Genomic DNA, 12192 nt, shown 5'->3' with positions numbered 1-12192 from the left:
GTATGTTGCTAAGCTAGTAACGAGTGCACCTGATAACATCCTATCTAAACCCGCAGCAACGGGGTATACAGCCTGTAATGATATGGAGTTAATTAAAATGAAAGGGCAAGTGGCCAATCATGATGTCATTATGTTGTTTGACTCGGCGTCAACTCACAATGTAATTAACTCCAAGCTTGTGAAGAGGCTGAAGTTAAAGACTAGCCCATCTGACTATGCACGTACAGTCAGGATGGCAGATGGAAGTTCAACTGAAGTATGGGACCAAAGGGTTACCCAGTTGGAGCTTCGTATTCAGGACTATGCTGAGAAGCTTGATTTTGAAATGACTAAGCTTGCTCATGCAGATATAGCCCTGGGTATGGCGTGGCATTCTAGGAAGAATCTAGCCATTGATTCGAAAAAGCACGTATATCAATTCAAGATGAATGATGTGCTTTATGTCTAACGAGGTGAGAAAGATGTACCTCAGGGACCGTTGGTTTCCGTGATGGAAATCCGAAAAGCTCAAGAAGAATTTTTATTCCTTTGTACAGCATCGGTAGAGCCGGTTGATGATTCTTCGGCTAGCACTGATATTGCGCAAAGTGGTGAGATGGCCAAGCTGGCTAATCTTATATCAGAGGAGTTCTCTGAATGTTTTAGGGATGAGTTACCTTATGGGTTACCTCTAGAGCGGAATGTTCAGCATAAGATTGAACTGATCCCGGGGGCAGAACCTGTAAATAGACCTCCTTATAGAATGAGTTTTACTGAAGAGGCGGAGGTGCGTAGACAACTGGAAGAATACCTCAAGTTGGGGCAGATTCAACCAAGTTTCTCACCTTTTGCTTCGCCAGTGATATTAAAGAAGAAAAAGGATGATACGTTTCGCCTCTGTATAGATTACAGAGCATTGAATAATATCATTGTTAAGCACAGGTATCCGATGGCTCGGATTGATGATTTGCTAGATGCATTACATGGGGCCGTGATTTTCAGCAAGATAGATCTTAAGTGTGGCTACCATCAGATCTGGATTAGAGCCGAGGATGTACATAAAACCGCTTTCAGAAGCAGGTCTGGTCATTATGAGTTTTTGGTAATGCCCTTCGGACTTACCAATGCTCCAGCTACATTCGTCATGCTTATGAACGATTTACTACGTCCGTATATCGGAAAGTTTCTAGTACATTTTATTAACGATATTCTAGTGTTCAGTAAAAGTATTACTGAGCATCGTGAACACTTAAGAATAGTGTTCAGTACTTTGAGGAAAGCCAGTCCTTATGTAAATAAAAAGAAAACTATACTGTGTATGGTTAGACTTGAATACTTAGGATTCATAATTACTCCAGGGGGAGTAGAAATGGATCCAAAGAAAGTGGATGCGATACTGACTTGGCCAGTCCCTCAGAGTCTAACCGCTTTGCGATCATTCTTGGGATTTGTCCAATTTTATAGAAGGCATATCAAAGGATATTCCGAAATAGTATCGCCATTGACTGATCTAACCTCAGATAAAGTACCTTTTATATGGGGACAGAATCAACAAGAAAGTTTTAACACCATAAAAAAAGCTGTGGTCACAGGACCGGTGTTAAAAATAGTTGATCCCCAGAAACCGTTGTTCCTAGAAACCGATGCAAGTGGCATTGCGGTAGGAGCAGTTCTCCTTCAAGAGGGAAGGCCAGTAGCCTTTGAAAGCAAGAAGCTTTCTCCTTCTCAAAGGAATTGGCCAACTCATGAATTAGAGTTGTATGCTGTTATCCATGCTTTGAAAACATGGAGGCATTATTTGTATGGTTCAGAGTTTTATGTGGATGTGGATCATGATACTCTAAAACATTTTTGTAAACAGCCTGACTTGAGGGGCCGCCAAGCTAGGTGGGCAGAGCTCATGCAGGAGTTTAATTTGACGATTCGGTACCAAAGAGGAAATGATAATAAAGTTGCTGACGCGCTGTCACGCATTATGCATAACATGAGTTTCACGGTATTAGAGAGTGCTCTAATGACCGAGATTAGAGAAACTCAAAAGATGGACGAGTTTGTCCAGAGTCTATGGCCTAAGGCTCATGTGTTAAAACCCGGGGAAAACGAAAAGGATGACCTGGCATCCAGGCCAAACATATGCAAGATATACCATAAGGGATGGTATGCTGAAAAGAAATGGCAAGGTTGTAGTACCTAGTCAGAATGATCTCAGGCAGAGAGTCATTCGACAGTGCCATGATAGCCCATGTGCGGGACACCCAGGAGTCGAGAAGACATATGATCTCGTGAAGCGAGATTTCTTTTGGCCAAAGATGAAAAAGCATATTCATGAATATGTGACACGGTGTTTTTCGTGTCAGGTAAGCAAGGCCGAGCGGGTGAAGCCACCCGGACTTTTACAGCCCTTGGAGATACCACTAAGTAAGTGGGAGAGCATTTCCATGGACTTTATTATAGGGCTGCCTACGACGCAAGGAGGGTATGATTCTATCCTTGTAGTGGTTGATCGTCTAACCAAGATGGCTCACTTCATTCCGACTAGAGAGTCTGTTAGTGTCCCGCAGGTGGCGGATTTGTTTATTAGGCATATATTTCGTCTGCATGGATTGCCTAGATCCATAGTGTCAGACAGAGATGTCAGATCTACCGGTCATTTTTGGACAGCGGTATTTGAGACACTAAGAACTGAGTTGGGAATGAGTAGTGGGGATCATCCTGAAACAGATGGTCAGACGGAGAGAGTCAACCAGATTTTAGAGGATATGCTGAGGGCATATGTGTCATTGAGGCAACATACGTGGGACAAGTGGTTGCCATTGTTAGAGTTTGCCTACAATGATAGAAAACATTCCTCTACGGAGTTTAGTCCGTTTGAATTGAATTATGGCTATAGACCAACAAATCCAACTACAGTTGGAATACCTCAGAGAGTGCCTAGTGCCGCGAACTTTGTGGTTCAGATGCGGGAGATGCTAGCACTTGCGAGAGCTAATATCCGCCAGGCTATGGATAGAGCCAAGGCGTATGCAGATGAAAACCGGTCTATAAGAGAATTTAAGGAAGGAGAAAAAGTTTTTCTCAGAGTTCCTTCGCACTCGAAGTCGTTAACTTCAGGAGAGTGTGCTAAGTTATCACCTCGATACTGTGGGCCGTGGTTAATTCTAAAGAGAATAGGCAAGGTAGCCTATAAATTAGAATTGCCACAGGGGTGTAAGGTGCACCCAGTGTTTCATGTTTCTTGTTTAAAGAAATTTTTACATACTAGTGACTCGCTAATCGAAGGTGTGGTTTTGTTTCAGGAGATAGAGGATAATGCAAGGCGCAAACCAACAAGAATCCTGGACTGAGGAACAATGCAAATACGAAATCGGAAGATACCCACGGTGTTGGTTGCATGGCATGGTCAGCCTCTATCAGAAGCTACCTGGGAATCCGTATACCAGTTGCGTAGAGTATTCCCAGACTTTATCATCGAGGACAATGATGTCTGAAGAGGGAAGGAATGTTACGCTCTAGCCGAGGTAGCATGACCTCGGAAGAATCAGTCGACATTTCCCTTAAAGGATCTCTGTTTGTAATATATCTGTTTGCGCTTCATGTAAATGATCGGGAGGGAATTAATGTCAAGATCCTAGGTGAGGGCTGATAGCACCAGACTAGGTGGATCTAAGGCTAAGGGCCTAATGCAAGAAATGTGCCTAGGGGCAAAGGAAATTAAAGTATCCCAAGAGAGGGGTGAAAAGATGCATTAGGAAGGCCCTATGATGATGACATGTGACATCTAGATCCATCTAGGGAGATGGGGCTTGTTGGAGTTAGTGAGAGAAGGAGAATGTACCTTCACGTGAGATTTTTTTGGATTTTCGACTCTCTGAGAGCTCTCACGCTTCAACAGGATTTGGCTGGGAGGATACTCTGTGGTGCTACTCCCGTAATCTGCAGTAGTAGTTTAGGAAATGTACCTAACATATGTGGTTTCTGGGCATATGCTTTCATTATCTTCCGGCAAGGAGAGCATTTGCTGTAGCAAGCACCTCCACCTCTCTTTCTAACAGCATTGTCATACAAGTACGCTTCCACAATTGTGGAGTGACCAAGCAGAATTGTGGCATACAAATCATCAACTGAGGTAAGTAGAAGTATCATGCATGTTTGCATGTCCTCATGCACGCTCACAAAGTGGGACATGCAGCTCTAAAAGCCACTTGCATACTAAAGTAGATCTTTACTTTTACATGTATAACTTTCCAATCCATGTATGGGCACGTAAAGTGACACGCAGCTTCAAGACATGCTACCAACACTGTAATGCATGTATGCAGTCCTCTGTATGTTCCAACATGCACCAAACACGCATCCAAGACTCCTAAAGCATGCGACACCAGCACCAGAATGGATCCCGACTAGTAGAAGCTTGGTCGCCTGTCAAAGCAGGGTATATTCGACACTAGGTGCAGATCTGACCCTTGGAGTTGTGCATGAACTTGCGTTCTCAACAAACAGCTCTTATGAGGCCACACGCTGCACACTGCTGTTCGCCCATAGCTTCATCGTAACCAGGCTGACAAAACAGCCCAAATCATCACTGTATGGCCAGCACTGTCACTCGTCCTCATCAAAGCAAAGAACTCCTTGATGAACAGCACTGCGGCCATCCAAAAGCACACATCCACGCACAGCAATTCCATCAGCCTGATAACAGTCACGCTCTTCGCAGTGATCTGCTTCAGCTGAGCATTTCAATCCACGAGGCAAACATGCTCCATATTCTCATTCATCACTCAACACAAGGTAGATGGAATTCATGCTCACCTATGTCGTACTACACTCGCACCCAAAGCTTGGCATCCAAGAGGATAATCCTCGCTCTGATCAAACACCAATATCACTCCTCATACAAATGAGAAAAACCACCAAGAATCTGGTCACAAGGTGGCTCTGATACCAACTTAGATAGGCAACCATGGTCAGGATTAGCTAGGCCCAAGCTTGTTGTGTAGTCCATGTTCTACTCTAATGCCAAGTCGTGCATAACAACCATAGATTACAAAGACCAGATTGGGGAAGCCAATGAGCTTGGATCACCCTCCAAGCATGGTTAGCCAAGCATCGTGCCGCATCCATGACCTAACCCCTTGTGTCCCATACCACGGGTGTCCACACCAATCCAAGTACTTGGCATAGGCTTGCTCTAGATCTTGGCATCCCAAGGAGTCAATCTCGAGTGATCCCAATAAATGAGCTCACAGCTCAATATATAGACTCACCTAAGGGTTGTCCTGATCGTAAGGACAGCAGTACACTGGGAAGTCTTTTAAGTAACTGAACCCTTTTAAAGGGTTCACCACTTGGACCTACCCTGTCCTATTTGCCAGCTCATGCTATGTCCTCAAGGTCATAACAGACAATGCATTTGTTGAGGGTAGGGTATGCTTTTTTTTGGGATGAGAAAGATTCTTCTACAAAGTAAAATAAACCCCTCTTTGTTGCAGAAAAGTCAGGATATGGACAGAAATGCCCTGAGGGAAAGCACAAACAATTTTTTCATGGTTTCAATGATACTCTAAAGATAGCTATAGAGAATCATTCCAAGCATAAATTTGGTGCACCCCCATGGTCAACACCTAGAACTGTAATAATGCGTTCATCAGCTGCTATAGTATTGAGTTCATGTATCCGTTGCTTAGTTTGACGCCTAATTTAAACATTCCATCACAAAAGAAAGTCGATAGTTTGATTGCCTTTATCCTTACAAAGCTGGTCAAAATTTGTTCAAAAGTATCCTTAAGTAGGTTGCACATTGAAAAGACTACTTTTGATCAAGGCAGAAAAGCGTCATACCGGATACAAGATGAACACAGCACACCCCACTGTGACCAAGACTGCTAGAAGATAATCCTGTCCATTGTACCTTTTTTGCATAATGAATGTCCCCCACACCTAAAGTCATGGGAAACGTCCAATCAAAACGCCAACCTGCAATATCTCCGAATGGAACCCGCCCACTAACAACTACAGTCTTACCATCACAGGTATCATCTTTGCACACTTGGCAAGCGTCTGTACCGGAAAACTCACATACTTAAGGGCCTGCAAATGGAGCAAATTAGTGTCGAGTTTCTTTCAGATAAAGTGCGGCACTGGATGCACTAGCATGATTAGTGTTACCTCATACTGGCATGTCGTTGTGAGAATGTTTGAAACAGAAACAGCTCCATATTTATGCATAGGGGCAACGGGGGCCAAGGCTTTTCTCTGATTCTGCAATAAGATGCAAAATTTTGATAATCAAATCGTTTAACGCAAATGAATTAAATCACCTTAAAGAAAATCAAGTGATGCAGTTTGGCCTGCTAGTAGGCTATACTGGCACTCCCTATGAACAAGAAAACCTCGACTTCATGATATGAGCATTTGAAGTAGAAGGGTACCTTACCAAGAGAGGGATAGAAGAAACCGCAACAGTCAATAGACGATTACACAGAACAATAAAAAGAGAGTATCGGAAATACTCTTTTCCATCTCCGTAGGGAACCCTCATTATCTTCTCCTGCAAGAAAAGCATCAAATCAAACGCACGATCAGAAAATGATAGCACAAACACTCATTCTAGTCTGAAGTCAAACCGCGATTGAATAAACTTTATTACTTTGAGATGATGATAAAGCACCTGCATAACGCCATAGACAATAAGGGTGCACATGACCCCAAAAACGCAAGAGCCCAATTTCATTGCTTTGCTCTCCCATAAAGATATGAGGCAATCAGAAGAGGAGCCCATTTCTGCACAACGATCGACGCATCAACAAGTTGAGGTAATAAGGGTGGTGAGAAAACTTGTGATTGAAATGGAAAGTAGATAGAGGGAAAGCTCACCGGGAATCGGAGCGAAACGCAGAAGGTTTCTAAAGAGTTAAGCACACGAAGAGGTAACAAATTGCAGTTTGAAGAGCGAGCAAGAGGGAGGCATGGGTGGTGGAGAAGGCAATCCAAGGAAGGGAGTTGAATCCAAAGGTTTATGGGGTGAGCCTGCAGAGGAGGGGATGTTGCTTGGAATTGGCAAATGGATATAGTGAGGAGCAATGGGCGGTTTTATGGGAAGCAAAATAAGAGGAGATGATGGAGGGCCATTTCCACATGGGTGCTTCACCATTTTCCTTGGTCCAACTTTCCACATTCAAAGAAGCGTGACTCTCAAAGCCCACTTCTTCCAAAGCCAAAAGAAAATGTTGAACACAACAAGGGAGCACATCATCTCCTCATGTGAGCTCCATCGCCCTACCTTGTTTAACTTTCAAGGGGTATGCAGAGGCCATGCAGACACCTTTCCCTCATATGAAAGTCGCAAGCGGCCCAGCTGCGAGTCACCTTCATATGAGAGAGAGGCCAACCCATGGCTTCTCCCGGCCATGGGGCAACGAGTTGACACATCAGCAATTAAAAGGTTGATGTGATGGGCTGGTTAGGAAGATTTTGACACTTCAACATTTAGAAAAGTTCTTTGGTATGATGTGATGGGTGGGTAGGTAAGCTTTTGACATATCACGTAGCTCATAAAGCCCATGATTTAGGGAAACTTGATCCACGGGTTGAGATCGCATCGACGAGCCCCCATGACTTTGACGGAGTAGATCGATAGTTGATGTGGGGGGAGAGAGCAAGCGCACGCACGAGAGAGAGAGAGAGAGAGAGAGAGAGAGAGAGAGAGAGAGTTAATAGGGGGGATGAGTGTCCAAAATTGATTGGGAGGATGGATGGAGTGTCCAAAGTTGATTAGGAGGACACTTTTTATGAAAAGTGTTAGTAGAGAGAGGCTACCTTGCAAGGCAGCGCTAACAAAAACCAAGATGAATTTCATTCAAAGGGCCTAGGCACCCCTATGTTAAAGATTATTCTTGCTTATGTTGAATATCTTCAAGTGAAGTATACACAAGAGGGTGGTCTGACCAATAAATGAAATTTGTTCCAGACTTGCTGATCAATTTATTCTTGGTCAAGAGTTGTTGTGGGTGTCTATATTAGTTGTTTCATATAGTATTCATGCATGAACGAGTTGAGTGTCCTGTATTATTGCAAATGAGTTCGAATCTTGGGAGCTTTGATTTTTCGGGATTGTTTTCATGTGTTTCTTGCAAGCACAGAATTGTTGCTTCGAGTAAGCTTTCAGAAGATAGTATGTCTTCTTTGTATGAGTTAAAGGATATTGTGTCGATTGATGCATCAATTTTGAGTCATTGAGAAGTTGACTTATTTTGTTTCCCATTTGTAATGTCTTTGAAGCCTCTCAATTTCTTGTAGTACATTTTGGTTAACCTTTATGTGTTTCCTCTCTATTTTGTTGAGCAGGTATACGTATTACCCACAAGGCAATGGACAGGTAGAGTCGACAAACAAAACGTTCAAGAGGACCACGACACTGCCTATCAATATCCATTGGACGGATTGGGATGAGAAGTTGTTGGCTGCACTCTGGGCATACCGCACATCATTCAAAATGGCTACCGTAATGACACCATTTAAGGTGGCATTCAGCATGGAAATCACCCCACTAGAATACGTGGTGCACAGCTTCCGCATTGCGGTTGCAGATTGACTCCTTCCGGAGGATTCAATGGCATGTTGTCTAGAGGTGTTGGAACAGCTAGATGAAGCCCGCTTGGAGAGCTATTATTTGACACAGGTGGTTCAAGAACGCCGAAAGCACAAGGTGGATTTGGCCGCAAAGAAGAAAATTTTCAAGCGTGGTCAACTGGTTTTGGGTTTCAACAATCGGATGGGAAGGATGCTAGGCAAACTGAAAATGAGATGGTCTCTCCCATTCTAGGATTTTGATGACTATGTCTCTATGGCCTTTTAATTGGCGGATTTACAAGGACATGTGATGTTGCAGGCCGGTCAATGGATTCTAGTTACGGCACTACCATCATGAGGGGATGCATTCAGTGCCTATCTCCAATGTAGAAGGAGGTGTTAATTTCTTTAATCTAGCTTGGTACAACGCCTTGATCGACAGCAGAACTCGAGTGTTTATGGGATGATGGACTATTTAATGGTGTGTGTGCCTTGAGTCTTGTCCTAGCCACCATGTAGATCCCTTCAATTTAAAGTAAGCATGCACTCCTTTGGCGTATTCTCGTTTTCATCAACCAGCTTCTTTACACTACTCAAGCCTTCTTTGTCGTCGCCATTTATGTTGCACCCTCTGTTCAAACAACTCTCTGACATGCTTCAATGGTCATGGTCTTTGTGCAATTTAGTCCCCTTACCCTGGTGGCTTGTTTGATCAATCTCGATGGTGATATGTGGCTTCAGATCCTGCGTATTCAGAGCTACAGCAGCATCGACTAGGCAAAAATTATGATCCATCCTCAGGCACTCCAGCTCTATCAATAGCTCACGGAGGGGGATCAGGTACATTTCTTGGGAGGCCAATGGACGTTGATGGCCAAACTCATCTACTACATATTGTTTTTGCCCATGGATGCCAGAAGGAGAGATGCATCCACAAGGCACATTCAACCAATCCACCATGGAGATGGAATTCGACAAGGGCACCCGCGGGGAGTGTGCTCAGCAACCATGTCAACAACATCACCAAGGTATATTTTGGATAGATCCTAGAGTCCATCCTCTTGCAGGCAAAGACATGTACAATTTCATTAAGGTCCCGAGGACTGATTGCAATAGTAGAGCAGCAACCGAATCCCGATGGAATTTGTTGTCTCTGTCTCTCCTAATTCCAGGTTTTGAGGGTGTTGGTCACCTCTACGGGAATTAAAGGGTTTAGAAAGGGGTTGTAGGGTTCAGAAGGGGGATAGGGTTGAGAGAGCTATCTAGGGTTCGGAGAGGGTTGCAGGGTTTAGGAGGAGTCCAGGGTTGAGGAGTGGAGAGCTATTTTCCTTCGCAACTTTGAGGGGTAAGGGTTGAGGAGGAGGGACAAGGGAGGAGAAGGAGAGAGGAGGGAGGAGGAGGGAGGAGGAGGAGGGAATACAAGGGTAGCGAGTGCAAGGGTAAGGGCATGGGCATGCTAGAACATGATAGTGTAAGAGAGCATGGACACAATGGAGATCAATCACATGAACACAATAGTGAGATTGAACATTGAACCCCAGAGGGTGCGAGCTTGAACACTGAACCCCAAAGGGTGCGGGCTTCATTCCATTGTTATACATGTTGGTCTCTACACAATCCGCAGGTACCTCTAGGGTGGGACCTCTTTTGTAGGGGACCTTTTGGACAAGAGTCCCTTCACATTTTGGGGGGACCTCTTGGGTCTCTACACAAAGTGAGGGAGCCTCATGAGTCCCTACAAACAATGAGGGGACCTTTTGTGTCTCTACACAAAGTGGAGAGACCTCAAAAAGTGTAGCCTTTTAGTCTTTCTCTCTCCAATTTAGTATTTCTCTCTCAAGATCTTGATTTTTTAAGTATGATTGGATCTTTTCTAGAAAGGATTTTGGCTATCCTCATCCTTTAAGATTCATCATACCATCTTTTAGGCTCATTATATTACAATCGCAACTTTGCCGCTGCTACTCTACACACACAATGGTCTCATCGTTGTTACTCTAGACTACACTTCTGGCCCTTGTTGCCACAAGGTTAACAACTCCCCTAGACCAATTTGATTACCCGTCCTCGAGTTATGGTTGAGTCCACAAATGATGTTGTGCTACGGTAGTTTTTACCAATGAGTATGGTAAAGATGGCATCGGTGATAGATGGATCGAGCTTGTTGTTGATCTTTCCTTTGTAATCAACTAACACCGTAGATTGTTTGCTCAATTTTTAAGATGCTAGTGTCAACCATTTCTTCAAACAAACACACATACCTCCCTTGAAGAGATATGGCTCTTTGAAAGAGGCGACTGGTTGTTTGAGCATCTATTTGTTGATTTGGGTCGAAATTGAGCTTGGGTAAATGGTCATCAATGGTGAGGGAGATCTCCAAGATTACCGCTGCTAAAGCTTCACTGTTTTTTCGCCTTGAGTGTTTTGTCATAACTACATTGTATATGTGATGCCAAGGCTTTGATGAGTGTTTATTGGCTTGCTCATTTGACCTTGGAGTTTCTATTGATTAGCGGTCGATTGCGAGGAGTGTCTTCCTTATTTAGATCAAGATGATTGGCATCCCACCAATAGTGATGAGGTACTGCATCAAATGTGGGATGCGTTCGAAAGGAAGGTGGAGCTTGTAAATACTCAAGGAGGTATTTTTCTTTGAGCAGTTTTGGTCTACACCAAGTAGGTTATGGCTTCAATTTGTTGCTTATGTTTGGAGTGATTTGCACTTGGCAAATGTGCATTGAAATCCCGGAGAGATCCCATTCTCCTCTTGACTGCATATCTGGATATTGCTTCCAAAATCACCAATGGGATAATGAATCATTAATGGCACCTTGCATTGGAAACTCAATGGAGATCTGAGGGATATGTGGAGAGGAAGAGGTTATAGGGACAAACATGAGGCGGAGGCAAGTAGTGAATTTGAGAAGAAGGAAGTTGGGATGTTGGTGGAAAGTGGAGGAAGAGCAGGGCAAATGGATTTAGTGACTTGATAGTCCTTAAGGAAAGGTTTTTCGAGCGATGGAAAAAGCCCTCTTTCTCACCCACGCATGCATGAGATCTACTATCCATGCTTTAGCCTACACATCTCACCGAAATATGACCCGAAGGCCTATGCTACACTTGTGAACACCTATGCTACAATGAGCAACGATATGGTTGTAGGTGATCAATATCGTCAGAACCTAGACTTGGGAGAGACAGAGACATCATTTTGGCAGCGTTGTTGAGGAGGTTAGCACCTGAAGCGAAAACGGAGCACGTGTTTGCATGTGTGAAAAAGAACCCCCTTCAAAAAACCATTCAAGACACATCCCTCAAGGCAAAGGCGTGAGAAAATGCTTCCAATTGGTCCAAAAGGATGAGATTTACATCCTAAACAATGTTGGCATACATAAGCACATTAATGCACTAATCACAAAAGATTAACCCTTAAACCCCCCACATCTAATAAAAGCAATCCCCCCCCCCTCACTTCTTTCCCCTCACTTTTCTAAGCCACTTCCATCTCTCCTCCATCTCCAAATTCCATCAAGCCTCCATATTTTCCGTCTACCTCCATTTTTCATCCACCATCTCCACCACCACCACCACTTTTTCCGTCCAACTCTCCCCTTCACCATCACTTCATCATCCATCCCCTCCACC

At 43.9% G+C, this 12192-nt stretch overlaps 1 protein-coding gene across 1 annotated transcript in view; it reads right to left on the bottom strand.

The window, feature by feature from the left end:
* LOC147896037 (UDP-galactose/UDP-glucose transporter 5-like) overlaps positions 1–7091 on the bottom strand; it is a 42498-nt gene extending 35407 nt beyond the window's left edge. The window contains exons 1-6 of the mRNA XM_087382380.1: positions 6853–7091; positions 6647–6759; positions 6413–6526; positions 6145–6237; positions 6001–6066; positions 5818–5916 (exon numbers count right to left, since the gene is read on the bottom strand). Coding sequence (XP_087238506.1) covers positions 5818–5916; positions 6001–6066; positions 6145–6237; positions 6413–6526; positions 6647–6757 — 483 coding nt within the window. The 5' untranslated portion in view covers positions 6758–6759; positions 6853–7091. The remainder of the gene's footprint in view (positions 1–5817; positions 5917–6000; positions 6067–6144; positions 6238–6412; positions 6527–6646; positions 6760–6852) is intronic.
* Between the last annotated feature and the right edge of the window lie 5101 nt (positions 7092–12192).

This window comes from Dipteris shenzhenensis, chromosome 12, assembly GCF_047967505.1.
Source record: "Dipteris shenzhenensis isolate YYH24624 ecotype China chromosome 12, Dip_SZ_1.0, whole genome shotgun sequence".
Taxonomy (NCBI): Eukaryota; Viridiplantae; Streptophyta; class Polypodiopsida; order Gleicheniales; family Dipteridaceae; genus Dipteris; species Dipteris shenzhenensis.
The sequence above is the reverse complement of the archived record's forward strand: the minus strand, read 5'-3'. Positions and strand labels throughout refer to the sequence as shown.